Source organism: Copidosoma floridanum, unplaced genomic scaffold, assembly GCF_036245765.1.
Source record: "Copidosoma floridanum isolate Cflo_tuat_1 unplaced genomic scaffold, Cflo_Japanese_pri ptg000035l, whole genome shotgun sequence".
Taxonomy (NCBI): domain Eukaryota; kingdom Metazoa; phylum Arthropoda; class Insecta; order Hymenoptera; family Encyrtidae; genus Copidosoma; species Copidosoma floridanum.
The window spans coordinates 1532642-1546361 of NW_028321912.1; the positions used below are offsets into that span (position 1 = coordinate 1532642).

The 13720-nt window shown below is 44.8% G+C and overlaps 4 protein-coding genes across 4 annotated transcripts in view; 1 reads left to right on the forward strand and 3 right to left on the reverse strand.

Moving 5' to 3' along the window:
- LOC106647496 (S-phase kinase-associated protein 1) overlaps nt 1-13720 on the forward strand; it is a 33432-nt gene that overhangs the window by 12724 nt on the left and 6988 nt on the right. The window lies entirely within an intron of this gene.
- Nucleotides 6385-7891, reverse strand: LOC106647431 (malate dehydrogenase, cytoplasmic). Its single transcript, XM_014363837.2, has 6 exons — nt 7693-7891; nt 7473-7621; nt 7257-7409; nt 7005-7172; nt 6718-6924; nt 6385-6642 (listed from the first exon to the last, which is right to left on the reverse strand). The coding sequence occupies exons 1-6, from the start codon at nt 7889-7891 to the stop codon at nt 6385-6387; spliced, it is 1134 nt and encodes a 377-aa protein (XP_014219323.2).
- Nucleotides 8077-12782, reverse strand: LOC106647493 (tetratricopeptide repeat protein 21B). Its single transcript, XM_014363912.2, has 12 exons — nt 12594-12782; nt 12195-12492; nt 11647-12116; nt 11267-11578; nt 10955-11204; nt 10672-10887; nt 10213-10600; nt 9830-10143; nt 9431-9765; nt 9159-9366; nt 8483-9094; nt 8077-8417 (listed from the first exon to the last, which is right to left on the reverse strand). Exons 1-12 carry the CDS (start codon nt 12780-12782, stop codon nt 8077-8079), a joined length of 3933 nt encoding a protein of 1310 aa, XP_014219398.2.
- LOC106647498 (protein NATD1) lies at nt 12832-13442 on the reverse strand. The gene is made up of 3 exons (XM_014363922.3): nt 13307-13442; nt 13122-13228; nt 12832-13044 (listed from the first exon to the last, which is right to left on the reverse strand). The coding sequence occupies exons 1-3, from the start codon at nt 13440-13442 to the stop codon at nt 12832-12834; spliced, it is 456 nt and encodes a 151-aa protein (XP_014219408.2).

Consider the following 13720-nt stretch of genomic DNA (forward strand, 5'->3'; position numbering starts at 1 on the left):
TAAGCCAATAGTTGATGAAATGAAAAGACGACGAAATTTCTCGAAACTTAAAACACGTATTCTTTAAAGTATTTTTGATCTACTGTTAAAATTTCAGAAGTCTCAGCGGTGCAAAAACGAAAATACAATGCTTCAAAGTTGCACTACCCGGGGTGCTGATTGTGTTTGATTAACATTATATTATTTAATAGAGTGTCCAGTAAGTGCCTCGAGTCATCGTGCGGTAGGTGCTTGTATTATTATATAACATTTTATCATGTAATAGAGAGGCCAGTAAACGCCCCGGGTAGGCGAAATGCGTAAAGAACGAACATTTCGTTTTATTAGAAAATAACCATACAAAAAACTTTTTTCAAAAACTGATATTCTATTTCGTATGACTAGAAATATTACGTAAAAAATGGAAAAAATTGCCCATGCCGTTTAGAACATATTGCAATTTTCGTATATATTTCCATATTATCAGTATATCTATAGGAGCCAAAATAAATAGTATTTTGAATTTTTTTTATAGTTTCGTACTATCATTATGGTTTTATTTACAGGCAATGTTTCTGACATTATTGTTAAACACATTTTAATTACAGATGATTAAATTGAACCGTTGTTGTTGTAAAATCAATTAATATCGGTGAGTTGTGGGCCATTGTCCACCTTAAATATACTATTCCCTCCTTTTTTTGATGGTTTCTAGCTAAACATTACTGTATCGGCTCTTTTCTGTCGGTGCACGTAAATTTTCCGCGAAAACGATTCCACAACAGTTCAAGGCCAAAGATAACGAGTGAAGTCCCGTAACCAACCAGCAACAGCATAAGCAAAGACTTGACGATCCCCATGTTAATGGCGTTCTCCTTCTTGACCCGCGAAAATCCAAGACTGCTCATCTTGCGACGCACGAAATCGCCCAGCACCTCGTCGTTCCAGTGGGCCAACAGTCCCGAATCCCCGAAACGTCGCAGGATCGTGTTGAAGCCATCGGTATAGGGTGTGGTTTTGGGCAAAATTATTCCGGACCAGCATGGCTGCACCAGCGCCTCCTTGACCATACTGATGGTCCAGTTGTTCTTGATCCCGACGAAGCTGTGCGATACCACACGGCCGACGTTGGCGTCAACCTCGCAGGCGCTCACGTCGCTCGGCTCGCTCAACAGAGCATCCAGGCAAACTTCCATCCGGCCGTCAAAACTGTACGGATAATGTCATTTAATTTTGCCATTTATATGTGTCATATTCTGGTTGTGTCATTTTTTATTGAATCGCATTTTTTTTTATTTGTATATCTTAATGTCTTTCACGCTTTGGTATCTTCAAGTTATATCCCAATAAATGTGTGCTTCAGATAACTAGAAAAATCACGAGTGGCTGTACTGCGGAGAGCAAGACAAAAATGAAAAAAATTAATAGATGCTAATACTGTATAAGCTATCGTGCCATTTCGTCGTGTGGGGACTTTTTACTTTTTCAAACTCCTTTTTCTTCATGTACCAAACAGCTAGAGTATTTTTCTGTTTAGTTCGAGAAAGTTGCAACTAAAGAAAATCACTTTTGTCCCAAAATTTAATTAAACTGCTAAGGAGTGTACGGAAATCACTAGGACAATTTATTTTACGAAGCATTTACTTTTACTTTAACTCGTATTACTTGTAATGTTATTAATTTAAAAAATAACTATTTTCTTCAGACAACAAGAGTTGAGATCAATTCTTTGAGGTTTAAAACACAAATTGAGTCCTATTGATTACAAATTTGCAAAAAAAATGGTAACTTCTGTTTTGTCTCATTACTCTAAAATCGTACTATCCATTTTTCTCTGCGAGTTTTTTTTTAAATCCAAGCAAATTTAAGTTTGATTTATTCTTTGCAACTTGAAGCATTGTTGTCAACTCTTTTTTTCGCCAGAAAGTAGCTAATTTTACAATTGTCCCTATTATGATATTTATATTTCATCATACTTGTTTCTTTAATTTTTTTTCCTCAATTGTACGCTTTAATGGTAGAAATTTTGGTTTTTGTTGGTGTGCTTTAAATTTACCATTATTATTCTAATTTTAAAATATGGTTTTTAATTTTTGAATTACTTTGTTCTATAAAAAGATTATAAGACCAAAATGTACGTAGTTATGAAACGTTATACCTATTGGTCCTAATCATGTCCCTATTAATGAAATTTTTTTTTTAAATATAAATTAAGTATAGTATTTTAAGACAATTAAAGTTTTTTTACTTGTATAACACTATTGTATTTAACAGATATAATTATAACATTTATTTATATACTAGAATTGAATAAATTACTTGTTGAAGTTAAGTAGGTATCATATTATGTACACATCAAAAGATAGGTTATGTTCAACTTTGTCCCAATTTATGGAATAATCTTAAAAATTGATCATTGATGGTATGTACAATAAAACTTTTCTCATAAATTCATACAGATAATTTAAATATACAACTACCACAACTTTTTTATCAAGTTAGTTGCAATAACAAGTATATGAATTTTCGTATTTCATGAATAAAGACATTCACCTTAATAATATTATAAGATCTTACTAGTCAAAATAACACGATCGGTAATGTAGGTTACTTTAATGACATATATGGACTGTCCTCAAAAGATAAATTTAATTCCGTGCATACCCCCGTGGAAAGTGCTTCATATCTGCCCTGCTCCAAAACAGATAATCAGCTTTTTCGACGAGGGTATGCAGAAAAATAGTATACGCACCACGTTCGGAGGTTAGGAAATACCCAATATTTTACGTTCATTTACATGAAATCTGCGACATTCTTAACCTCGCTCATTAGGTGCGTAATATGCTATATAATAGTACATAATTATGCACAAGAAGTTGAACTTCTTATTTTCAATATTTCAAAGTAAAACAGTAGAGCCGTGTATATCGTACCTCGTGTTGGACACCTCGATGAGTCTCCGAAAGACGCTCGTGTTGAAGCTGTTTAAAATATTCTTCGTGTCTTGGCTGATGTACGGTACAACGCCGGATTCCACTAATTCCTGGAGCGTGTCGAAGGTGCGAAACGACTCGCTCCAGAGGTGCTTGACAAGATGCTCGATCGCACGGACGAAAAATGCCGACGAAACGAAACCCAGGCACAAAAAGACTATGCGCTCGGAGATCTTTTTGGGTTTGCGGATCATCAGGCCCTGCAACAGGACAATCGCGATGTTGTGCGGCGTCCAGATTTTTTTGTCGAATCCAAGCAGGTACACGACCAGTGTTATTAAACCCGTTAGTGTGAGTACAACGCTGGTCACGAGGCCGACGTCCTGAGATATGTGGATGTACGAGTTGCTGCGCTGCTTGACTATCAGGTGACTCGAGTACGGGTAGATGAATGTACTGGAATGTAAATCTATGAGTTGAGTATTGGAAAATGGTATCTATATAATATATATACTTATGCGTTAGCGAAACCTTTTTTTTTATTTTCCAAATTATTTTTCGTTTTATTAACCAACTCTATTTTGCTTCCCCCAAACTGTTACCCGTGAATTTATAGATGGCAAAAAAAAATTTTATTTAATTGTTCATACGCGAATTTATTAAAAGTCAAAGCTAACTTTTACACACTTTTTTATACTAAAAAATGTCTTTGTATGAAATTTAAAATAAATATTAGTAAAAAATTTGTTTCTTACATGTATACCATGTATTTTTTTCCACCACATATCTCTTCGTCTAGGTTTTATCAAAAAGACTTAACGGAACTCCTGTTTAGTTACATTTATTTGTTGATAACAAATTTTTTCAATTTAACTAAAATAACATTATTATGAGGTTTTCTTAAAAAATAAAATAAGTATATATTTAATTTATATAGATAAGATTTTAAACAATGAAAAAACTTTTCCTCATGGTGTGCTTTTATTTAGGTTTCGGGAAACTAAAACAAAAATGTGATTAATTTCGTATTTTTTTTTTTTTCTTCACAAGCAAAATTAAACACCACTCCTTTTTTTATCGCTTAAAAGTCGTTTCATACATCAAAATTCTTTGAAGCATCGAAATATATAAAGTAGTACGAATTACTTGGTCGAAGTCGAACTCCTTAAAAGCACGAATCTCTACGGCGTTTATATTTTTCTATACCTGTACATATGGATTTGACTCACTTTATTTATAAATATTTCAAGATTTTGTTCGTTAAAATTGGATATTTTTCCTGCTATCGTAAAGTACATGAAAAAATGTACATGCTATGGCTTTTTCATGCATATTCATATATTTATATTCGCTTGTAATTTGTTTGATTGTGCTACATAGAAATTATTCCCATAAGACATGTGCTAAATGTACGATTTTTAAAACTACCATTACATTGAAATTTGGTCGTTAACCCACTACGTGATCATAGGTGTGACTGAGTTGGCCCTTGTGTTTATACGTATAAAGATCTGGTCATATTTCAGGTGCACCGATGGCTTAATAAACACTGTGCTTGTGTTAAAGAAAGCCACGTCTGAGCCTACGGGCGATGATGAATAAAAAAAAAAAAAAAAATGCTAAAATGCTATTGGAGAGCTTCCCAATTGGACCACCAGGTGAGACATGTTTTCTTCGACATACGTAACTACAATTACCCCGCAAATTACTGACCTTGGCTCGAAAAACAGCTTCTCAAGTCTGGTCGAGCCAATGATGGCGTAAAGATTCACCGAAAAGTCGATCGCCCCCTTTTTCACGGCCTCATCGACGTACAAATTATCATTCGCCGTAAACGCTTGCCAACTCGAGTTCTTCGAATCCACCACATCAACGGCCATTCCGAAATTCAATATCTGAGCCAACGTTCTGGCGACACGCACATCCATACCGTGCACGAGATCCATAAAATCGGCGCTGGTGTTGATGGTAGCCGCGCGGCTCTCCGGTTTTATGGCCACTCGCAGAATTTCCTCGAACAGACCGACTTTTAGTTGGTAACCGTGCATATTGAGCATTTTATTGGGAAAAAGTTCGGTGTCGATCTTTAAATTACCGCGAGAGTAGACGTTGGAAAATGGATTATACTGGTGCACCAGTGTCCCGTAATCGTCCGCGAATCGGCTACTCTGGAGCACTTCTACGACGACGATGTTCAGGAACTTGCGAGCCCAGGCTTTTTGAAAGAACCGCGATAGGTCCAAACTGTCGCCCGAATGGGTGACTATGAAAAGGCACTTTGGCCTGGTCATTTTGGCCGAAAAGCGAACGAGGATATTCAGGTGCGAGGATAGAGATCGGTCGGTCTCCTCTTCGTTCTCGATCAGGACGATTCTCAGAGCTGTTTGCAAAGACCGCGACCTGAGGTGTTTCGTCTTGATGGTTGCTTCGTGGGGTTTTTTCATACTCAGCGTTGAGTCTGAGTTGACGACGAGAGTGGGAATGAAGCTGGAGACGTTGCGCACGATGGACGAGGATATCGGCAACGACAGGGATACTAATCGCCCGATGCTTATTACCTGCTGCGTTCGCAGGTTTTTATGCAGGTGAGGGGTTATTTGGTCGATGACCTCGTCTTTCTTCAAAGCTTCCATCATGGTAATAGCTAGTGTCACGAATCTAAAATAGATGATCGAGTTCATTTTACTATTATTTCTAATATTCCAAATCGAATCAAGTCGAAGCACTGACAGAATTTCAATGGCTAGATTTTCGAAGCTGTCGAAAAATATGGGTCGATGGCCCAATTTAATGGAGTCGTCTCAAGAGCTTAGTGTACGAGGAAGGATTCGGGCACTTGAGACGACCGACAATAAGTACAGATGAGCACGTACGTGTAAAGGAACCGTGGGAGATGTTTACTTTGTGAGGGTGGATTTTTTTGTAACGTTCAATATTCGATTTTCATGAGTGTGTACATAACAAGTGAAGAAGACTTAGCAGTCGAAATACTTACAGACTTTTCCGAAAAAAAAAAAAAAATAGTAAATTGTTTACCATACTAACAAAAACATTGATTCCAATTTGCTAACTTTTTTCTATTGTTTCTTGGAAAAATGCTTATTTGGTTAATACAGAGAAACGACGTTTTTCATGAATACAATTACCTACGTTTATTGAAAAGTTAAACGAGCCCTACTTGATAAAGAATAAAATCGTGTGTTCGAAAATTCATTTATTTACTATTTCACTACAAATCAAGGTACTTTATGAAGCGTTTCCTAACATACCTATTATATTTACACTCGATTATTTATATAATGCAAAGTGATAGGGTTGAAAAAAAAAATTTTTTTTGGCCACCCAATCCTCGAACGGGAGGTTAATCGACAATTCAAAGTTCTCCAATTTTATTTTTATCGTTACCAACTCTTTATCGAACAAAATATAGTTGTATGTATCCAATAATAATGTTAAAACAACTTTCAATCAATCACACGTTACTCGAACTTGAGTCACTGTTTGCAAACGTGCACCCAACGCCACACGATTCAGTTTTGGAGTGTATGGACAACGTTTTTGCCACAGTCACCTTATTATTCGACTTCAACGATGACCTTTGGGGTTTTTTTTCCGGATGCTTTTTCACTGTTGCTTTGCGGCATATGTCCATAGCAATGGCGAATCTCTTTTCAAGAACAGCCAAGAGGGCTCCAAAACTACTCCGGCAGTAGTCTTCCACGTGCAAGTCCTGAGAAAAAGGAGAATCATTTGGCATTGCTTAACCAAACAATTGTAAAAAAAAAAAAAAAAAACAAAGCCGCACTTTGACGATATCCCATCGGCCGTTTGTGCAATAAACGGGAAACGAAAAATACACGCCCGGCGTAATGCCGTACGAGCCATCGGACACGACGCTCATGTTGGTCCACTCGCCATCTGGGGTGCCCTGGATTAGAAACTTGCAATGGTCCGCCAGAGCCAGTGCTTCGGACACTCTGTAGTGGCATTTACTAAACAAATTGTTGATCAGCTGAAAAGTAAATTTTTTTTTTGTCTCGTTTTGTCACTCTGTTTCAATTAAATATGGCACCGTCCAATAAGGCAAACGACCTTTGGTAGCGTCTTTTTGCACCATTCGTCGTCTTTGATCACGTCTATGACGAACCTGTCTCCATCGATCTTGGCATAGTTGCAGCAGGGCAGAGCTTTTCTGCTGTTGGTCCCCCAAACAATCAAATTCTTAACGTCGCTCGCTAGTCTCTTGATTTTTTTCGCTATCTGTTAGAAGAAAAAAAAAAAAAAAACACTGATTTTGCCTCGGTTTTTCTGACGAAAATACAGTTGGTTATAAAAAGAAGTCACGTGAAAAGTGACGAATCTCTGAATCGCCAAGGTGACCGCGGTGATGTTCTCCTTGGGCAACGAGGGCGCGTACTCGGAAATCAATCTCGCCGCTGTATTTCCTAGTGTCACGACTTTGGCGTCTTTTTTCGCGTAACTCTGTATCGCCAAGGCCTATTGGATGCCAAAACCATGAAATACAACCAAGGAAACGCGAATGACGACTGTTTTTCTCACGTTGTTCTTGGTTTCCAGGACGTAGTCCCGAAAAAACGGATCTCGGCTTATGTCAACGTCGGTGAAGTTGTAATCCCTGGCCGTTCCTATCGAAAACACGACGTCCGCGTCCTTAAACGCCACCGCGGGATCGTTCGAGTGGATGATGTCTGGGGAGTATACGTTGCCATATTGACTTTTTTTTCTCAGACAGAAACTAACCACTGCAAGCGCGTGACACCTTTCAATAGTGCCGGGGCGCAGGCTGTTATCTCGATCGAAATGCTCTCCAAAAACAGGTCGCTGTTGTCGAAAAGGCACAGGATGATCTGCTGGTCCGAGCCGAAGACATCGTCGCTCAGAATGCGGTAAGCCAACGAGCGAGCTATGTAATCCGAGGCCTCGGTGATGACCACTCGGAGCGGGTGTTTTGCGCTCATTGCAAGATTTTTTTTTTTGGACGGGGGGATGGAGAGGTTATGTTTGATCAACGACATGAAATTGCTTGCGTAAAACGACAGTGTATTTTTATATACATATACAATCACAACTGTTATGAAACACCAGGACGGAAGAAAGGAAAGAAAAAAAAAAAAACAGCTAACAGTTAATGGAAAAAAAGCACTCAAGTCCTCAGATTATGCATACTCTTCTCGAGGATGTCGCGCCTGATGCGCGGGTAGTCGGGTTCGATCTTGAGCACCTCGTTGCAGGCCTCGATGGCGTCGGCAAAGTGTTTGCTCTTGAAGTGACAGTAGGCGAGTTTGTGGCCGATGGCGAGCTTCAACTTGCCGCCGTATTTCCAAGCGAGGGCGTACTTTTCGGCCGCCTCGTCGTACGACTGCTCCTTCTCGGCCACGTGGCCCAACAGCTCGTGAGCTCGTACGCAGGTCGCGTTGTGCTGGACCACTCGTTTCAGCAGTTCCGAGGCGAGGTCGTACTTGCTCGACTGCACGTAGATGTCGGCTGCAAAGTTGGATGATAGTCGTTACGAAACGATCGCTTGAACGTTGTACACGTGAATAACATACCCAAGAGCATCCAGCAGCGTTCCAGGTACTCTGCGTCCTCGAACGTCCACGTGTTCTTGCTGACGCGTTTAAGATGGTTGCGCGCCCGGGGCGTCTGTTTCAGGAGTATGTGAGCGGTGGCGAGGCCAAGGGCCGGTCCGACGTGATCGCGCAGGCTCTCCTGGCTCGCCAGGGCCGTGCAGTCCTGCAGGGCGCGCTCGATGTTGTGCTTTTGCTTGGTAGCCAGAAGATAAAAGTTGGACAGCAGACGGTGGGTTAGCGTCTCCTGGGGATTGCCCTTGGGATTGAGTTCGTGGAGGAGCTTTTGGGCGGTCCGCAGCGCCATGCCGCGCGAATCCTCGGGCTCGGTGTCCTCGTCGTCACCGCCGGCGAACACGTCACTCGCGAGACCGTCGTCGTCAGGGTCGAGGCAGATCTCGATCATGTTGTAGATTGCCTGCTGGCCCCACTCGGGGTCCCGACGGGCCGCGTTGAAGCTGCGCAGCGCCGAGCTCAGTTTGCCCGTGCGCCAGTCCAACAGACCTGAGCAGTAATAAAAGCCCGCCTCGGGCTTTGCGCCCTTGATCGCGAGCTCGGCCCGCTCCAGCCACTCGGGGAGGTCGTCTATGTTACCTATACATACCACGTTGAGTCATACGACGTCCTTTGATTTTGATCTGCCTTGGCAATAGCTTACCAGTTCTCCGGGAGACCTCGATGAGCCGAGCCAGGGCGGTCCAGTAGGTGGGCTTTTGCAGAAGGAGTTGGCGAAAGTGAAAGGCCGCCGTGTCGAAGTCGACTTTGCGGAAGGCCAGGTCGGCCATCATCACGCAAGCTGCCTCGTTCTTTGGGTCGGCGCCCAAGAGTACCTGACAGTACTGCGCGCACTTGTCCAGCTCGTTCATCTGTTGGACCACAACAACAAAACCAGCTGCAAAACTCGCTACGTACACGTGTATTCGCGCTCACCTGCATGTGTAGCCTAGCGAGGGAGAGCAGGGCCTTGACGTCGTTCGGCTTGTAGTGGAGGACGTCCTTGTAGTGGTCGACGGCTTGGCTAAAGTCCCTGATGGACGAGGCGTGTTCGGCCATTGTGAAGCAGATGTCAGCTAGTACATGCTTCTGCTCCAGCAGATTGGGCAGCATTGTGGCGCGCTGCAGGTAGCGGGACTGGTTCTCCTTGGCCTCGTTGAGGGTGACGAGGGCGCCCCTCGGGTTACCCGCGCGCTCCCGCACCTTCGCCAAGAGGAGAAGCTGCTTGGCTCGCCTCTCCAACGAAGGTATGTCCGTCGCCCCTCGACCCACTAGAATCACCTCAAGGTTACGTATACATCCTTATACACTGATGTACACGTATCGGGCAATTACCATTCAACTCCTCGCGCAACGTGTCCTCGGCTTTGTCAAACTGCTTGAGTTTCATCAAGAGCTCGGCCAGGTCGAACTTTAGGTCACGACAGCCGTCCCGTTTGACCACCTCCTTATAGTAGTCCACCGCCTTGGCGTACTGGTGCGTTTTGACCAGAGCCGTGCCCATCTTGCGCACTAGGGTCTTGTCGTGTGGGTTGCTCTGTAGCGACAGCTCGTAAGACTCGATCGCGCGCTCGGGCTCCTGGATCGCCAGGTAAGCGTCGCCTAGCATGCTGTATGTCTCCGCACCTGGGCACTTCTCCACGAGCTCCCTGTGAAATTTCCACGATCACTTTACATGTCCCCGACGTCCTTTGCATCGTCAGTTTTTATTTTGCTACCTGAAGCACTTGGCGAACGAGTACCGGTCCTTCCTCCGCTTGAGATGTACGTCAGCCAGTTTCGTGCGCGCCTGGAGAAAGTATGGCTGACCTGGTCCGATGGCGCCGAGTAGCTCGATGGCCCGCTCGACCTCGTCCATCTCGAGGCAGAGTTCGGCGTTGCCGATGATCGCCCGGCCAGCTTCCGGTGAACCGGCCAGTTGGGTGCGGGCCTCCTCCATTACAATGCTGGCCTCGTTGAACTTGCGTTGGCACGCGTACGCTGAAACGAGCTCGAGGTACAGACTTGCCTTGTCGCTGTTGGACAGGGCCGTGGTGGTGGCCGAACCCTCCTGGCTTTGTCGCAAACCCGCGAACGACATCGCTGCCTCCAAGTTCTTTATGGCACCTGGGCAAATGATCTTTGGGTTCACGTTTTGTTTGGCTTATTTTGTTACGCTGTGTGTCATATATACATACCTTCGAGGTCACCGGTCTCTTTGGCCACTGTGCCGAGGATCATGTGGTACAAAGGGTCGTTCCTAACCTTAAAATTGTAGCTCAGGGCCGTTTCCAGTGTTTGCGAGGCGCTCTCATAGTGGCCCTGTTTGACTAGTACTTGGGCCATCAGTAGGTGGCCCGAGGCGTTTGTCCGATCTATCGAGTCCAGTAGTTTTTTCAGTGCCGTCGACGCCCCTGGAAGCCACGAGTTTTGGTATCAGTTGGAAAACAGTAGGTCTAACATTGAAAATAAAAAATGTACCACTAAAGTCGCCAATCTGCATCTTGACTTTTCCCAGGAGCAGTAGAGCTGCGGCCAAGCCGGGACAGGCCTCTGTGATCCTATCGAGTAGTTCAACGCACGAGCGTTTCCCATCGTCGGCCATCGAGCCACCGATTCCAGCGTCACTGATAGTCGGCGAGTGCAGCAGGTACTCCTCGACCACGTCCACGCCCAAATCTGGGTTCAACCTCTTCAAGTACTCGCAGCCGTAACACAGCCCCATGCAACCCTGAAACCATCCCTACGTTGTACGCAACAGTGTATCGATGGTAGCGTGACGTATAAACTTGCATCAATCAAAAGTTGCGCGGTTTTTGCAAGCGATTTCAGGGCCTGGTCGCCCATCAGTTTGGCTGACATGTAAAACAGCTCGGGATCCGGCGACTCTGGCCGCATCTCCATGAGAAAGTCCACCTGCTGCTTGGCCAGATCCTCGGCTGCCGAGTTGTTATCTCGCAGTTGACACCGAGCCAGGCCCACGAGGGCGTTGTACGACGTATCCTCAAGCCGCAGAGCTCCCCGGTACCAGTGCTCGGCGTCCTTGTGCTTGCCCATGCGCTGGCACAGATTGCCCAGTTCCACCAAAACCGCGCTGTTGCCTGCCTGTCTCGAGAAAGAGAGACAAAAATAGCTTTGGTGAAAGTTGGGGGAAAAAAATGAAAAAGGCTTACGTTCTGGTGGGATATCTTATCCGTGACTTTGAACAGCTCGGCGAGCACAGCCTGGTTCTTGACGGCTATCCTGGCGAACAGTTGAACGTTGTCGATCAGCAGCTCAACGTTCCTCGGCTCGGCGGCGATGAGGCTGCGAAAGAAGATCTGCACGTGTCTCGCAGCCTCGTCGTAATCACCATCCCGGCAGATGACGAGCACGGCCTTGAGCTTGAACGCGTCGACGTTGGCACTCTCGAGCACGAGTATCCTGTTGGCCGTCTCGAGGACCTGGTCCCACTCTTTCACCGCCAAGAGGTTGTTCATCTTCTCAACTAGTGGCAACGAGAGCCTTGGGTAGCGGACGACTAGCGGATTCAGGATGAGCATGGCGCCAGAGTGATCGCCCTGCAGCTCGCGAGCCTTGGCTGCACCCAGCAGGGCGTCAAAGTGTCGGCTGTTCTCCCGAAGTACTGCTTCAAAGTAGCCACCTGGTAGGAGAAAATTTTTTTTTTTTTTTTTTTCTCAAATTCCCTCTCAAGTAAGATGTTAACGAAACTCGATCCAACCGGCGTCTTGATCGGGGTCGTCGAGGGCCGTCCATCCTTTGGCCAAAAGGACGTGATCGTTCGCGGGGCTGAGCTTGCCAGCTCGGTCGGCGTACTCCTTGGCCTTGTCGAGTTTTCCGAGCAACAGCAGAACCGTGGCTGACAGGGACAGAACTTCGGCCGACGCTTTTCTCCGATCGTCGCGGATTTTCGCGTCAACCTCGACCAAGGCCGATCGGTCGGGAGCCCCCTGCTTCTTGTACACGTAGCTCTGGACGAGCAAAGCTGGCAGACTGGCTTCCGAGGTGTCGTTGGTGCACTGGTAAAATTGACCATTCGTTGAATCGATTAATTGTTTTCACACCAGTGGAATGGAAAATTTGGATGATTGGATGAAACAAAGAAAAAAAGTAATCTAACCAGAGCCGAGATGTGCCTGAGTGCCTCTTTATTGTGGCCGTTCAAAGCAAGCGCCAAAGCCAAGAGGACGCGTATCCTGTCGCTGGAGGAGTAAACGTCCAGAGCTTGCTTGGCGTAGGCCAACATGTCACCGTAGTACCGTCGCGTGCAGCACCACTGAATAATACTCTCGTACTCGATTTCTTCCATCTTGATACGTGTGTGAGTTTATTTGTACAACGGATACACCAAACACAACTCAAGGCTTCTTTTCGCTGGGCAGGGAGTCCTCCGGGTCTGCCTCCTCCTCGAAAGTTTCCGGGTCTAATGACACGGGCAGTCCCAGTATGCTCTTAGGGCCCACGACTCGTTCCGTCAGTTCTGGATTTTTGTTGGCTAGATAGTACTTTTGCGTGTAAGAGCAGGTCAAGAAGAGAAGGTAGTCGTTGATTATCGCGTAAGTGAAGGCAGTCTGTGAACACACCCAAAAAATATAAGTGCACATCCGTCCTTAAACAACCGTCTATTGTGGAAAAGTGGATGTTTTACCTCAGTAAGGAGTCTGGCCAGACCTCGACCTTTGTACGCGGGTGGTACGTTGATGGCACGCAGGTCCATAACTCTATCCCGGATTTTGTAGATCAGCACGGCTTTTTCTAAACGAAAGACCAAACACCGCTTGTAAATTGCTTCGTCGGAACTGGGGAAGGAGACGTGCTAGTTTGTCAACGAACTGTTGTAAGTCTCATCGAGGACGACGTAGAACACGTTCTTGCCGAGGTTGTGGCGCACCTCGTGGAGGGACCTTGCGCAGGTGAGCTTGGTCCTAAAGCCGGAGCCCAGGAAGCCGAGGACGTTGCGGAAGATCATTTACGCTCGAGGTTGAGCATGTTGTTGGAAATATTTCTTTCTTTTTTTTTTTTTTGTACAACAAGTATAATGTAGAGTTCTCGTTGTGCAGGGAACGTCTGCTGCTCTGTTTGTTGTGTGGGAAAAGGCGTTGTTTACGGCCCGATGTTGTCATGGAGACATCGAACGGCGGTGCGTGGAGATACATATATATATACGTGTATAAAATGAAAATGTTTGTCGTGCCGAGCCTGACGGTGTCGAAGGTATATATGTATATGCATGGGGGTTTGAGACAA

What these genes read in the sequence shown, in the direction of transcription:
- LOC106647498 (XM_014363922.3), bottom strand. Translation starts at nt 13,442, where the DNA reads ATGATCTTCCGCAACGTCCTCGGCTTCCTGGGCTCCGGCTTTAGGACC. An exon ending in CCTCGATGAGACTTACAACA is followed by an intron (nt 13,229 to 13,306) that starts GTTCGTTGACAA and finishes TCTTTCGTTTAG; the next exon opens with AAAAAGCCGTGCTGATCTAC. An exon ending in TGGCCAGACTCCTTACTGAG is followed by an intron (nt 13,045 to 13,121) that starts GTAAAACATCCA and finishes GTGTGTTCACAG; the next exon opens with ACTGCCTTCACTTACGCGAT.
- LOC106647493 (XM_014363912.2), bottom strand. Translation starts at nt 12,782, where the DNA reads ATGGAAGAAATCGAGTACGAGAGTATTATTCAGTGGTGCTGCACGCGA. An exon ending in ATAAGATATCCCACCAGAAC is followed by an intron (nt 11,579 to 11,646) that starts GTAAGCCTTTTT and finishes TTCTCGAGACAG; the next exon opens with GCAGGCAACAGCGCGGTTTT. An exon ending in CGAGGTCTCCCGGAGAACTG is followed by an intron (nt 9,095 to 9,158) that starts GTAAGCTATTGC and finishes TGGTATGTATAG; the next exon opens with GTAACATAGACGACCTCCCC.
- LOC106647431 (XM_014363837.2), bottom strand. Translation starts at nt 7,891, where the DNA reads ATGAGCGCAAAACACCCGCTCCGAGTGGTCATCACCGAGGCCTCGGAT. An exon ending in AGAGATTCGTCACTTTTCAC is followed by an intron (nt 7,173 to 7,256) that starts GTGACTTCTTTT and finishes TTCTTCTAACAG; the next exon opens with ATAGCGAAAAAAATCAAGAG. An exon ending in GCAAAAAGACGCTACCAAAG is followed by an intron (nt 6,925 to 7,004) that starts GTCGTTTGCCTT and finishes TTTACTTTTCAG; the next exon opens with CTGATCAACAATTTGTTTAG.